Source organism: Phycodurus eques, chromosome 3 (genome assembly GCF_024500275.1).
Source record: "Phycodurus eques isolate BA_2022a chromosome 3, UOR_Pequ_1.1, whole genome shotgun sequence".
NCBI lineage: Eukaryota > Metazoa > Chordata > Actinopteri > Syngnathiformes > Syngnathidae > Phycodurus > Phycodurus eques.
Window position 1 is genome coordinate 19326642 of NC_084527.1, and position 15571 is coordinate 19342212.

Here is a 15571-nt window from a genome sequence, read left to right on the forward strand (position 1 = left end):
ATGTACGAGATCATGGCGGAGTGCTGGGACAACGACTCGGGCCTACGTCCGTCCTTCAACGAGCTCAGCCTGCGCATCGACCTGCTCAGGGACAGCGATTGACCGCCCAGCACTGCCCACTATCACCCGAAGTGCCGCAGCCCCCCTTTTCAACTAGATGTCCACCGGAGAGCGAAGAAAAAGCATTGCGTCCAAAATGCATCTGTTCGAATATTTTGGTTTTTGTTGAAATATTTTCTAATGTATTATATAGACTGAGTAGACTTTAATTAGTCAAATTTAAACATGGAGGCGCTTGCTTCTATGTGTGTGCGTGCGCATACCCGGCGAGCCTGCATAGGCGTTTGATGCTGCGTATTCAATATCTTGTACTTTTTCCACATTCCTTAAACTATAAAAAGCTATTAATAGTTAAGGAAGAAGGAGTTTGCTAAAGAGAGAGAGTGTTGGCGAGAATAAAAGCGAGAGTGTGGATATTTGAAAGGAGGCTCGCCGGCTCCGTTCATTTGAACATACCCAGCACGTACGTACATTCGCGGCACAAGTTTTTCTTTTTCACCCTCAGGTACAGCATACATTTTGAATACAGTCAAGTATGCAAAACACAGTATTTGATGCTTTATATACTATCGTATGGCTTACTGTGGTGTGGCTCGCTAAACCCGGAAATGTGTTTTCCCCGTGAGGTCAATGTTATCTGCGGCGACGTTAAGACGCCGATTCAAATTTCAAATCGCTGAAAAACCTGATCGGCCACTCATGAAAACGGTTGCAAAACCTCGCACACTACACCACAGTTCAGTCAGGTTCGGGGGTGGCAACCTTCACACACACACACACCATGATTGTGAAAGTGCGCCTAAAGAAACACCTACATCTGTCAGACAATCAGATGATAGTTAGGTCACGGCCATCCTCGGCCTACGTTTTACAACCAGGTCGGAGGAGTTTCTGAAAAGCGGTGCCATTGTCACCACTCGGCCTCGAACCGGTACAATGGAAAAGGAAGAAGAAAAAAAAAGCTAACTCAGCTATGTTGTTTCTGCGGTTTCGGTGTAGTGAGGCGTGCAATGACCTCGACGTTGGAGAGACCAAGCAGCCTTTCAGCAAACACATGGCACAACAAAGGCGAACAGTTTCTTTGTGAATCAAGTTTCTGTGTATAGCCTTTAATCACAAAAGAGTCTCAAAGGGCTTTTCAAGGCCATAGAACGGTGAAGCGGCAGGAAAACAGACCAAAGTCCAGATGTCAGTGGGTGAGGCCGGGCGAGAGACTAGTTGCATCATAAATGTGGTATAAACGAATGCACGAGAGTAGAAACAAGTCTTACGTTGAGGATTCCTTTGCATCTAAAAACGAAGAGACATAACTTCGTCCAAACTCTGGCTTGGGAAAGTTGATTTGAAAGGGGTGAAAGAAGCCATCTATGTAGAACTAGAAAAGCTGTGTCTAAACAGGGGAGGTTTGTCTTCACCTGTTGTCTGCTTACAACAATGTCCTAACGTTTGTGGGCCTCTTCAGAAAGTGCAATCGCCTATCAACCTTTGTGGAAAACCTCATCGGAAATTCACTACCCCAGTAGTCTTTCTTCAACGTGACGGTAGCATTTTATTTTCTTATGGTGTAAATTGAGGAGCTACAAAAAATAACGATGTCTGATATTAATATAGTCAGTTAAATTCCAGCAAGCAGGTTGACCGTTCTGTTAATGTAAACCTCAGTTCTGACCTGACTTCCCCTGAACTCAAAAACTGGGAGGATCCAGGTCCAGAACAGCTGTACTGAATTAGTTCAAGTATGATCACCTTCTGTAAGCTCGTTCACGGGCACAACCAAAAGACGTCAATGGAGCCCCGATATGTCCATTCGCCATGGAAACTAATAGAAACGTCGAGTTACTTACAGTACTTTCCCCCCCCCCCCCCTTGGAATTAGAGCTGCTCATGCAGGCATCGAGTGATATTAAAATATATTCCACTGTGACGGTGAAACAAAGAAGCAATCGATGCACAAGTGAATGTGGAAGTTTTATTGCATTACTATTGGATGCACTGACTTGAACAGCACAAAGGCGCACATTAAATTGAAGCATATAGGAATATGTTTTGGATAACATCTGATAATTATGTGCAATCCGGCATCTAAAAGCGTACTTGGAAGCACTTTAATTAAATACAAAATGTAAACAACATTCAGGCATATTTTTGGTCAACTATGAATACTAATAGACATTGATTAATGAAGTAAATATTCCTTTAACATGGAACACAATTTTATTTACATATTTGTGTCATTGATTTTTAGACTAAAATGGAATATGAATATACAGGAAATACAAATATATACATTTGATTTGTACTCAGCCAACAAAAAGACATTTTGTGCATGAGCAGTGATGAGATATGCATGACGTGTCCCGCCCACATCACATTTTGGAGGCCAAAATGCCATCCAATTAGCCAATTAGCTCAAGGGCTAAATTGGATTTTTTTTTTTTTTTTTTTTGTTTTTTTAAATGAACAGATAACTCGGGTGATTTGCAGATGAGATCAAAAGAAAAGTGTTAAAAAAAAAAATGGTTTACTCTAAAACTATATATTTTTTAAATTTTGTTTTTTTTTTACAATAAATCATTTAACCAATTATTTAATAAGATGAATGGATACAATACTAATTCATGAATAAAGATTTAAATTAGTTTATTTTACTCATGAAACAATTCCTTTTAAAATTTATTCAGAATTAAACCAATTAATAAACAAAATGTATATCTATTTATTGTTATTAACATTCAACCAGTTACAAGGAAATGACTACAAAATAGATCACATGAAAAAATAAATTTAATTAAACCATTTTAAGGAAATCAGCTATATTTGCGACTCTTGATAATGTAAATGCTCGAGTCAGATTCCCCGTCTTACTCTTGAGTTTTCACATTACCTGCTTGCTGGAATACCCCTCGGATGACAGAGAATCTACAAAGACAATGTACCTGTCTGTTTTTTTTATTACACCAGGTTGTATGTGTGTGTGTGTATTACAATATACTAAAATAATGACAAAGTCAAAAGAAATACATCTTAAACATGAGTCTTGTTTAATTATTTGGTCTTCTTGGCAAAAAAACAAATAACAAAAACGGATTGGTTAGAAAGTAACCATGGAGCACATGGCTGGAGTCCAGTTAAATTAGAGTAAAATAACTCAAAGAAGGGGAGGCTACTTGGTCATTCGGAGCTGTAAATATGAAGAACAAAATAACATCCACTAAAGAAAACGCATTGGGGGAGGGGTGGACTTTTAAAACACAATAACATTAACAAGTCTACAAGAATCCATAAATCCATTTTCTGAGCCGCTTCTCCTCACTAAGGGTCGCGGGCGTGCTGGAGCCTATCCCAGCTGTCATCGGGCAGGAGGCGGGGTACACCCTGAACCGGTTGCCAGCCAATCGCAGGGCACAAACAAACAAACAACCATTCACGCTCACACTCACAGTCACACCTACGGGCAATTTAGAGTTGTCAATTAACTTAGCGTGTATGTTTTTGGGATGTGGGAGGAAACCGGAGTGCCCGGAGAAAACCCACGCAGGCACGGGGAGAACATGCAAACTCCACACAGGCGGGGCCGGGGGATTGAACCCCGGTCCTCAGAACTGTGAGGCAGACGCTCTAACCAGTTGTTCACCGTGCCGCCTACAAGAAGAGTATAAGAAAAAAAAAAAACGAAGGAACGTCAAGGCAACAACAATAGAGGCACAAGGAATTGTTAAGTTTTGTTTTTGAGAAATATTGTAAAGTTGTGTTAGGGTGCAATTATTGCATTTATTTTTTTAGAAAAAGGCAAAAGTTGCACCTTTGGTCCATTTAAAGAGTTGGGAAGAACCCAGATTTGTTACTTATGTAAATGGAGGCTACATCATGTAGGCTCAGCCCCAATGTCATCCTACTTAATATATGAAAAATAGAATTTAATATTGTATTATTGTGATCATTTGTGGACTTCTTCTTTTCTTCTAACAGTTCCTCTCTTTCTTTCCATGGCGAGGTGCATCAAATGCTCAAGCGTGGATGTTGGGACCGAGCCAAAAGGAGAGAAAAACCCTACGAGGAGGCCCGCTTCGCCTCGTAGGGGGACTCGTAGACCTCCATGGGGGGGCAGGTGCACACCAGGTGCTGGTCGCCGTAGATGTCGTCGATCCGCGAGATACTCGGCCAGAATTTGGTCTCGGGACGAATGAAGGGCTGTGGGGGAAAAAAAAAAAACAGTTTGTTTGAAAATCAGTTTAGTTGCGTTTTCTGTAATCCAGCTCATATGTTGCAACAGCCATTTCTGTAACTTTAAAAAAATAGATTAAAAAAAATAAATGCAATTCTTGGAATTGGGAAAACTTTGGAAAATGACAAAAAGTAAGTCTGGAAAAAAGAGGAGCTTAGGTAAGAATCACAATTATAAATGTAGTCCACAAAAAATAATAATATAAAAATTCAATACACAAATTACAACTCACATTTAAGTGTCTGCATTTCTTTTTCTTTTTTTTTTTGATGGTTCCAAACTGACATATCTGTTGTCAATGCAAAACATGTCCACATCTTTTTAACGAGGACAACTTCTAATTAAAAATATTGTTTATTAAAAACTATAATGATCAATTCTATAAATATTAATGAGAATTATTATAAGCATTGTATTAATTCTACATTATTTTGAATTGTTAACTAATTTGCACTAGGACCCTGTTTTACAAAATTATATAAATGTAAACAAGTGTCCTTTTTTTTTTTATTACATTTTTGTTAAACTGACATTATCAGTTAAAAGGATAATTGGTTTGTTGTTATCAGAAACAAAATTCAAATAAAAGTTTGTAACTTAAAAAAAAACAAAAAAAACCAACATTTTTTTCTTTTTTTTTTGGAATTGACCAACTTTTTCAGTTGTTGGTCAAAAAACATTTTTAATTATAAATATCAAGATTCTTGGGTGTTTTTTTTTTCTTCTGGCAAAGTTTTTCTCATTAAAATGCTTTTTTCTTAAAAGTACAATTGCTTTATTTAAAAACTATTACAAGTATTTATATTATATTAATTAAAATATTTATGAATAATTTAATAACACACACACATTTATACATCGTTATGATTTGTTTACTAATTTGGACTAGTACTCTTCTTCATAAATGTATCAGCATTTAAATGAACAAACAACACTAAAAGTCTCCGCTTTAGTTTTTTTTTTTTTTTACATTTTTCTTTTTTTTTTTAATTGAACCAAACCTGAAAAAAATGTCAATTCAAACATGTTCACATTTTACTTTGACCAGAAAACCCTCCCAAAAATTATTGTAGGTAAAATAATTGTAATTAAAAACATCGCAATTACTTATTTTAAGATTACAATTATTGACTATGACTATAATTTACTAATCATATTTTATTTTTTTTTACATATCATTATGCCTTGTTAATTTGCACTACTATTCTTAGTTAATCAAAATATATAAATGAAACAAGTGTTCATTCTTTTCACATTTTTTCCCCCCGAAAACTGACAAAAGAATATAATCGTCAAAGAAAACCATAAAACATTTTTTTTAATCAGAAAGAACTACTGAGTCAATGTTTTAATTTTAAAACTATTGACCAAATATAAATCTTTAGATTGAAATCCCCCCAAAAACCTCTTGTAATTAATATTGTTTCCATTAAAAATAGGAATTACATATTTCATAATTTATCCAAAATATTATAATTTACTAATCATACATTTGTATACTGTGTTGTCTGTATTAAAAAACTAATTCTATAAAAAGGGTCACACTAAATCCTTAAGTGACATTTCTTTCCACATTTGTCTATTTTTTGTATATTCAAAAGTGCCAGAAATTGTCAATGAAAACATTTGTTTTAAAATTATTTTTAGTGCAAAATGTAAAATAGCTTCAAATAGATGAAAATGTAAACATTTTAATTATTCCTTTATATTGAATTATCGATATTTGTAGTGTTACACATGTAGTTGTAAACATGTTTCCAAATTGATTAAAAACACAAGTGCCCAGATTTTGATTGTTATTAAAATTGTTATTAATTCCAAGAAAATGCTTTCAACTTTATGCTCATGCATAGCAGCCACAAAAGAAGGAAACTGACCAAGGGGAAGGCCGCAAACTCCCTGGTGTAAGGTCTGTCCCAATTGGAGGAGGAGACGCAGGCCAACGAGTGAGGGGACATCTGGAAAGAAACCCGGGTGAGACGGCGGACGGGTCTCCATATTGGTCGGCGTTTTTAACACGGCGACGACAATAACCTTGAGGGGGTTGACGCGAGAGTCCATCCTGCCCTCCTCGATGTCGGCGATCTCCTGCCGGATGCCGAGCAGGGCGTCGCAGAAGCGGTCCATCTCCGCTTTGTCCTCAGACTCTGTGGGCTCGATCATCAGCGTTCCCGACACGGGCCACGACATGGTAGGCGCGTGGAACCCTAAAAAAAAATAAATAAATAAATACAGTTCAATAAAAATCCCAATGTTTTGCGCATTTTTGTAGGTAATAATGACCGTAATCTTGGAGCCTCTTGGCCACGTCCACGGCCTCCACGTTGGCCGTCTTCTTGAAGGGCCTCACGTCCAAAATGAACTCGTGGGCTACGAAGCCTGTTGAAACATACACACGTCTCTCCATTTTCTAACTCTTACATGGAAAGCCAAAAACTCACTTGTCCTTTTCCAATCACGAATGTAATAGCTGTCGTGTTTGATGTCCGAGTTCACCAATTCAGTGTTTGTGTTCAGGCCAAAGCCGTGTCTAATGTAAAAGTAGTGCTTTGGTGCAATCTAGGGTCCAAGGAACCATGTTGAAGTGAGGGAAAGAGCTACATTTAGCCAGCCATATCTCATAGAAAAAAAAGTGCCCGCGCCATCTTGTGGTATCTAAGGTGATTACAAACTTGTTGGGTGGGCGTCATTTACTCGCAAATTGTCACTATTCCCGGCGGTGCTCACTCACGAACACCTTTGTGGGGCGTCATCTGTTGCTATGCAGATTAACTGGACACGTGAGTGTACCTTTCGACCCTCTGTAGAGGATCTTATAGTGGCCCTCCAGCCGCTTGGCCATGTAGTTGGCGTTGAGGATGGCAATCTCTGTGGCATGAACTAGCCCCTTGGCGCCCATCATCTTTTATTCACAAACACACGACAAGTATTCATATTAATAAGAGGAACATATGAAGAATACTACTACTGTATACGCTTTTTCAGTGGCGACCTTGATGTAGGCCCAGGAGATGGGCAGGATGGCGCTGGATCCCCACGGCGCGGCGCTGATGGTGCCCAGGGAGCTGCTGCTGTTGACCGAGCGCATGGAGACCACCGGGTGGCTCGGTAGGAACGGTGCCAGGTGGGCTTTCCTGAACGGGGGAGGGGGGGGGGGGAAACGGCAGGCTGCTAATGCTAATGCCAATGCTAAAGTGAAGACTGAGAGAATGTATTCCATGTCCTTGATATCCAGTTCAGGGTACATGTCTACTACACTCTTTGTCCTCACTAGTACAGCAATTCAGCGCACTAGTAGAATGTCCGTATATGTTTTTTCCACGATAGCATTTTTGCAGTCTGGTAGGACACGGGCCATTCTTGTAGGACAAGTACAGGCGTCAACTAGTGCACAATTTTGCCTCACTAGTTACATGTAGACAAAAGTTGGAATGTTCCACAAATGTCTTAAAGTGTAACCATGAGTCTAACATTTTCAAAATCTCAGTCAACACAAGGTGGCGCTTTGAGGTCATTCATGCATGAATCTTCCGTTCATTTTATCCTCACTAGGGTCACGGGCGTGCTGGAGCCCGTCCCAGCCATCTTCGGGCGAAAGGCGGGCTACACCCTGAATTGGTCGCCAGCCGATCGCAGGGCACATGTAAACAAACAACCAGTCGCACTCACATTCAAACCTATGGCCAATTTAGAGTCTTCGATTAATGCATGTTTTTGGGATGTGGGAGGAAACCGGAGTGCCCAGAAAAAAAAAACACGCAGACACGGGGAGAACATGCAAACTCCACACAGGCGGGGCCGGGATTTGAACCCCAGTCTTCAGAACTGTGAGGCAGATGTCGGCCCCCTTTGAGGTCATATTTGGAAGAAAATGTCATGTTTGTGACTAGACAATGGGACATGACCAGTGAGAGCCAATCACAAGTGAAGTGATATTTAAAAAAAAAAAATAATAATAATAAATAAAAAAGATCTGGGCTTTGCAGCTATTTTCCCAATGGAACTAAAATTGTAACGGAAATTTCCAAAAGCAACTGTAATTTAATGACATTTTCTCCCAGTAATGTGATGGATTACAATTACATACATTTTGTAATTTGATTAAATAATGTCATTCTATGTAATTAATTACTCTCCAACACCGCTAGTAGTGCGCGTGGGACTTACACTCCGATGGGTCCCATGCCAGGTCCACCGCCTCCGTGAGGGATACAGAACGTCTTGTGGAGGTTGAGGTGAGACACGTCGGAGCCGTAATCTCCAGGACGACACAGACCTACCTGGAAAAACACATTCACTAGTTTTACTCATGCAACAAGCATAACATACAGTACAGTAGCTTCAAAATACACTCAGCGGGCTCTAGATTAGGTACACCCGCACAATCTGATGACGTCTAATACACTGGTGCCTTGACCTACCTATGGGTTTTCCACGCTCCTGTCTTAATTTATTTTATTTTTTTTTTCATATTTCGAAAACATGGCTTTGTGAACGCATCCCAAATGACAATCACTAACCAACTACAGTTTGGAACGAATCAACTACAGTTTTCCTACCGAAACAGGTCTGTGGATGATGCAGTTAACATGGGACTGCACTTCATAGAACACCTCGATGGCGCAGGGACCTACGCGAGGGTCTTATTCGTGGATTTCAGCTCTGCGTTCAAAACCATCGTCCCCGAACGACTCTCCTCCAAACATGTTCAGCTCGGCGTCTCACCTGCCATCTGCAGGTGGATTTACAGCTTCCTGACGGTCAGGACACAGCAGGTGAGGCACCTCATCCACACACATCATCATCACGGGGGCCCCCCAAGGATGAGTCCTCTTCCCGCTGCTCTTCTCTCTCTCCACAAACGACTGAACCTCAACGCACCCAGCTGTCAAACTTCTAAAGTTTGCAGACAAGACCACAGTCATCGGGCCTCATCAAGGACGGTGACGAGTCTGCGTATCGACAGGAAGTGGAGCGGCTGGAGCTTTGTTGCGGCTGGCACGACCTGGAGCTGAACACGCTCAAGAGATGATCGTTGACTTCTGTCCAACTGCCCTGTGTCAGTCGTCGAGACCTTCAAGTTCCTGGGAGCTAAAGTCTCTCAGGACCTGCCACAGGAGCTGTTGAGGCAGTTCTACACAGCAGTCATTGAATCAGTCCTGTGTTCATCCATTCCGGTCTGGTTTAGTGCTGCTACAAAAAAGGACAACCTCTGACTGCAACAGACAGTCAGGACTGCGGGGAAAAAAATCGTCTGTACTCTTGGGACTTGCACGCTGCCAGAACTAAGACAGGAGCATGCAAAATCCTCTTGGACAGTCCACGTCCTGGTCACCACCTCTTCCAGCTCCTTCCCTCTGGTAGACGCCATCAAACAATGCAAACCAAAACCAGCAGACGTTCCAACAACTTCTTCCCTCTTGCCATTAACTTCTTAAACAGCTGACTTACAATTCCACTGTAACATGCTGCCAATTTCGCACATCTCTGTTGAGACACTACTACATTATTTGTGCACTCACTCTAGTAGTCTCGTCACTCTGCACCATTTGCATATCTGTTGTTGACCAAAAATGGCCCACCCGTGTGCTTGAGAAGTATCTGCACCATTTGCACCATTGTCAGTGTACCAGATTATCGCACAATTAGTCACTTCAAACTACTCTGAATTGCCAGAGGACTCTGCATCATTTGCACAATTCATTCATTGTAGCAGCATTACCACATTATTGGTAACCTTTCATTGCTCAATGACTCTCCGTACTGTGTTTTTAATGTCCTAAAAGTATATTTTTTATCACAGTGGCACGGAAGAACGAATCAGTACATGAAGTGATTCTTTTCAGTACGTGTATTGTTGGAAGGAATTGTTTGTGAACAACAACACTACACTCGAGCCCAGTCTACTGCAACGCTCCGGCCCCCCAAAAGAAAACGCTGTGTGGTGCACAAAAGGGCACAGATATAATCAAATTGAGTGTGCATTTGGCATTTTCAATGTGCATGCACTGTGATTGGCTGGCAACCAGTTCAGGGTGTACCTCGCCTCCTACCCGATGATAGCTGGGATAGGCTCCGGCACGCCCGCGACCCTTGTGAGGAGAAGTGGTTTGTGGTTGATGAAATACAAAAGTGGTTTGATTAAATACAAAATGTGTCAAGTACTGTTTCCCATCTGCCAAACTGCAGCTTGTGAAGTTCGCTGCCACTATCGGCGCTCTTAAGTCAAATATTTGCTCTGAACTCAAGACAAAAAAGAATTGCGCCCCGCGACAGCTTTTATTTCGAAAAACTTGAAAGTAAGGTCACTCATAAGTCAGGGTGCCACTGTATTAGGGTATGTTCTGTGTCCGAGTCATGTGATTGGTTGTCTTCCTGGTGGTAGCGCGGGGATCAAAGATCATCTATTTACGAGCATGTAAGACACACACACACACACACACACCACGCGCACGTACCTGGGCGTTCATGTTGGCACCGTCCAGGTAGACCTGGCCACCGTGCTGGTGGATGAGGTCACACACATCCTGAATTTGCTCCTCAAACACACCGAACGTTGACGGGTACTGTGATCATCATGGCCGCCAGGTTGGCCTTGTGCTTGTCCACCTGGAAGACAGAGGAGGCCGTTTAAGTCAATCCAACCAGCAGTCAATCGGGACAAAATTGTGTCTTTTTTGTGCGATTAAAAGCGCATATTGCATTATTTACAGAGAATATTACATAACACATTGAAAACATTTTACCAACAAAAACTAATTGAAATAAATTAAAGTATACAAGGTAAACTAGAAATACAAATAATTCCATAATTAACAATACGAAATTACAATGGAAAACATTTGGTTATTTAAGGTTTACAATTTAAAGAGAAACCGGAGACAAATTATTTTAAGTTTTTACTAGCAAACTTACAAATGTTTAAAAAAAAGTATAGAAAATTAAAAAACCCATTTAGGTGTGCATTATTTACAAAGCAAATTAATAAAATATTGCAAACATTTTTCTAGCAACTTTAATGAGGAAATTTCAATTTAAAATAAAATAGAATTTAAACAAATAAAACATTTGTTTTTTCAGACAGAAAATTTAGGAATTATTGTGTGTGTGTTTGTGCAGTTTGGTGTCCACCAACAGCTCCGCCCCTCTCTTCACCCGAGTGTCCAAGACATGCGGCCGCAAGTCCGATATCCCGACCACAAAGTTGATCATCGAACCGCGACCTCAGGTGTCCTGGTGCCAAGTGCACGTGTGGACACTCTTATGCTTGAACACGGTGTTCGTTATGGACAATCCGTGATTAGCAGAGAAGTCCAATAACAGAACACCGCTCGGGTTCTGATCGGGGGGGCCGTTCCTCCCAATCACGCCCTTCCAAGTCTCACTGTCATTGCCCACGTGAGCATTGAAGTCCCCCAGCAGAACGATGGAGTCCCCAGCGGCGGCGCTCTCCAGAACCCCCTCCAAGGACAGTCAGGACCCGTCCCCCCACCCAAAGGCGGAGGGAGGCTACCCTTTCATCCACCGGGGTGAACCCCGACGTACAGGCGCCGAGCCGTGGGGCAATAAGTGTACCCACACCTGCTCGGCGTCTCTCACCGTGGGCAACTCCAGAGTGGTAGAAAGTTCAACCCCTCTCCAGAGGACTGGTACCAGAGCCCAAGGAGTGCGTGGAGGCGAGTCCGACTATATCTAGTCGGAACTTCTCGACCTCACACACCAGCTCGGGCTCCTTCCCTGCCAGAGAGGTGACATTCCACGTCCCTAGAGCCAGGTTCTGTAGCCGGGGATCGGATCGCCAAGGTCCCCGCCTTCGGCCACCGCCCAGCTCGCATTGCACCCGACCCCCATGGCCCCTTCCACAGGTGGTGAGCCCATGGGAAGGGGGACCCACGTTACCCTTTCGGGCTATGCCCGGCCGGGCCCCGTGGGTGCAGGCCCGGCTACCGGACGCTCCCCTTCGAGCCCCACCTCCAGGCCTGGCCCCAGAGGGGGGCCCCGGTGACCCGCGTCCGGGCAAAGGAAACCTTCGTCCATTTTTTGTCATCATCCTAAGGGGTCTTTGAGGTGTGCTTTGCTTTTTTTAAATAAAATATGAAAATGTAAAAAAGGCTTTTAATTACCTAGATGCTGCAAGATGGCACCAAAGCATTATTTCTATTCGGTAGCGCTTTCACCCATGTCATAGAAGCTCCTTCCCCTACTTAAACATAGTTTCTTTTCACCAAGAGGCAACAAGATGGCGCCAAAGACCTACTTTTCAATTAGATGGGGGCTCTGTCGATCACTGTACATTAACAATAGTTAAGGTGTATTATTTGCAGAGAAATTAAGGAAAATATTGGAAAACTGTTGCAAAAACAAAACTAACGTTTCAATTAAAAACATGACAAACTTAAACACAAACACTAAATTATAAAAATATATTTTAGTATATTTTTCAAACTTTTACAAATGTCAATGTTAAGAACTGCAAAAATATACATTTCAAAAATAATTTTGATAAGTGGGCGTGATACCAGGGCTTTGAGCTGGACCATGTCGATGTTGCCGTCTTTGTCCACCTCCACCACTTGCACCTTCATGCCCACCATCTGAGCGCTGGCCGGGTTTGTACCGTGTGCAGACTTGGGGATCAAACATACCTGCAACAAAAAGACATCTTGTCAATAAAGGTAACAAGACGCCATTTCATCAGTTAACCGGGTTTGTCTTGTCCAACCCCTGATTGAGATGGAGCTTAATTACTTTTCTACATTAATCATAACAACAGGCAAAAATAAGTTTAAACTCACCATGGAGGTTATTATTTTATCATCTTTTTTGTGCCATTCTAGAATTTTATGTATCATAAAAAAAATAAATCAGTCTCATCATGAAATAAATACACGGAGAAATATTAAATAGTTAAATAATTTCCATCCCGCCATCCTTTTTGATAAGAAGTTAATTCTAGATTTTTTTGTTTTCTTTTAAAAACAAATATGTTTTAAAAACATATGATTTTTCTGTCCTTCGGTATGTTGTTCTAGATTTATTTTGATTTAAAATACATAGAAATACATTTAAAAAATAAAATACAATAATCAAATTGTGATTTTTGTGACATTTTGGTCAACTATTTTACTTTTTTTAAATACAGTAATATTTTAGATATTTTTAACTTTCTTATGAAGAGGGTAAAATTCACATTTTTCTAGTGGGCTATTCAAGATTTCATTTTTTAATTCATATAAAGTATATACATGTAAAGTAAATTTATGATAAATTACAAAGTATAAATTAAACAAGCAATGACTTTAAAATTCAGATTATTCAATGTTTTCAATCAGCGACTGTAGACTTTTTAAATGTGTAAAATACATTTATATCAATACATAGTGTAGATGAATGAAAATAAAATTAGTATTTATTTCTTTCTTTAAATTTTGAATTACAATGTGACAAACATCCTGCAGCAGTGATCTCAATGTTTTTATTTGTTTTTTTGTGACCTGAATGGTTAAGCGTCCTGCTGGTCACTAATTGATCTGCTGCCTTATTAGGGTGACACTCGATGACATTGCACAATAGAGCTTGACCTGCGGCTTGGGCAACGTCCACAAATGACACGGAGGCGGCCTCGGCAAAATGTAAATGCCAAATATGGAATCTTGTCAATTTGGACTTTGACTCTTTCAAGACCGGCTCCCTATCAAAGACGCGCAGACAAAGACCATTACCAAAAAGAGAACAGGCATGAGAGTACAAGTACAAAGAGTCCAGTCAGCCGTTCTTTAATCTCAAGGGACTTCTTATCTGAAAGCGGTGACCAATCGGCAAACGTGTTAAACGGTGATGTCATAGTGACCCATTGTAGCTCAGTTTGAGGACAAGAAATGTGGGTGATAAGGATTCATTTCTGCAATGAGTATAAAGTTATTGCCGTGAGAATGAAGTTGTAAGGCTACATGGAAAAAGCTGTAGCTGTAATACGGGAATTAAGTCATCAATTATGAGAAAGGAGTTGCATAAAGAATAAAGTAAAAAAAAAAGAAATAAATAAAATTGTCCCTATGTCAGGAGATTGACAATAATAAATGGTAAAAGTAATGTTACTTTGGGAAAGTTGTAGTCGTAGTAGTTTCGGGAATAAAATCGTAAGCTTACTTGAAAAAAAGTAAGGATACAAGAAAAAAGTAATGGTAGGTGTAATGAGTAAAGTTTTAGTCAGGGAATAAAGTTGTAATACGTTACGGGAATAACGTAATAATGTTATAGTAGTTAGGAGAATAAAGTTATGCGGATAAAAGCATAAAGTTACATTTTTTGAGGAAAAAAGTTGTCATTACGACAATAAAGTAAGGTTACGAGAAAAAAAGTTGTAATATGTTACAAGGATAAAGTTGTAATATTTACGAGAAAGAAGTTGTCATAGGTAAGAGAATTGTAATACGTTACAAGAATAAAGGTAATGTAGCTGTTATTATTGTTATGAAAAATGTCAGATTTCAGTTCCTGTCCTTCCCTCACAGGGTGTAGCACTACTCAAATCCAATGTGTCATTGTACTTGTTATATAACGCTTTACTTTCCTCATCTTGTTTACAGCTAATGCTTTGTCTTTTGTTGTCTTCTTTTCCTATATTATTTAGTTACTTTGTTAGTCTCTCTCCTTTGTTTTTTCTGTCACTCCCCTTTAAAAACTTTGTTCTATTCGACTAAACGACTGTACAGTAATTCTCAATAAATATCCATCAGAATACAAAGAAACCACAGTGGCAGCTTAATAAGTCCACTGTGACACAGTAAAACTGTTCCGGCAAAAAAAAGGGATACAGCTCTTCCTTTCTGATTGACCTAAGAGCCAAACAAGGAGAAAAAGAAGAAGAAAAAAAAAAAAAAAAAAGAATTAAGTCATAAATTTACAAGAATCACTTACGCTTCTTGAGCTCTCCCCCTTTGAATTGAGGTAGGCCTTAATGGCTGCCAGCCCAGCATATTCGCCCTGAGCGCCACTGGAGCACAGAACAAACGGTTAAGTACGTACAAACAAACAAACAAACAAACAAACACACACACAGCACTAAATATACAATTGGCATTCAAATGACACAACCTTTGCTGAGCGTACAGGTAATTACATTAACCACACTGGCCTGCAGAATTCACCAACCCAAGTATTGTACATGTACAATAGTTGGTGACACTTTCAGGTAGAATTACTACTTTTCTTTTTTTTCATAACTACGCCTTTATTCCCCTGACTTTATTGTTGTACCTCGTTTCTGGTAATATAATGACTTCA

The 15571-nt window shown here is 40.3% G+C and overlaps 2 protein-coding genes across 5 annotated transcripts in view; one reads left to right on the plus strand and one right to left on the minus strand.

The window, feature by feature from the left end:
* jak2b (Janus kinase 2b) overlaps positions 1 to 7407 on the plus strand; it is a 59643-nt gene extending 52236 nt beyond the window's left edge. For 2 of the 4 annotated variants that reach the window (XR_009768294.1, XR_009768296.1), the window contains 3 exons: positions 1 to 4179; positions 6139 to 6476; positions 7271 to 7407. Coding sequence is in view for 1 of the 4 variants with exons in the window: in XM_061672354.1 (XP_061528338.1) it covers positions 1 to 102 (102 nt within the window). In the remaining 3 variants the exon portion in view is untranslated. Of the gene's footprint in view, positions 4530 to 6138; positions 6477 to 7270 lie in introns of those variants that run through there. The other 2 variants (XR_009768295.1, XM_061672354.1) reach the window with 2 other exon arrangements.
* gldc (glycine dehydrogenase (decarboxylating)) overlaps positions 3070 to 15571 on the minus strand; it is a 26824-nt gene continuing 14322 nt past the window's right edge. Inside the window, 11 exon segments of the mRNA XM_061672355.1 lie at positions 3070 to 4251; positions 6163 to 6243; positions 6320 to 6492; positions 6569 to 6664; positions 7076 to 7187; positions 7278 to 7419; positions 8453 to 8565; positions 10744 to 10851; positions 10853 to 10894; positions 12805 to 12930; positions 15206 to 15281. Of these exon segments, the coding sequence (XP_061528339.1) occupies positions 4111 to 4251; positions 6163 to 6243; positions 6320 to 6492; positions 6569 to 6664; positions 7076 to 7187; positions 7278 to 7419; positions 8453 to 8565; positions 10744 to 10851; positions 10853 to 10894; positions 12805 to 12930; positions 15206 to 15281 (1210 nt within the window). The 3' untranslated portion in view covers positions 3070 to 4110.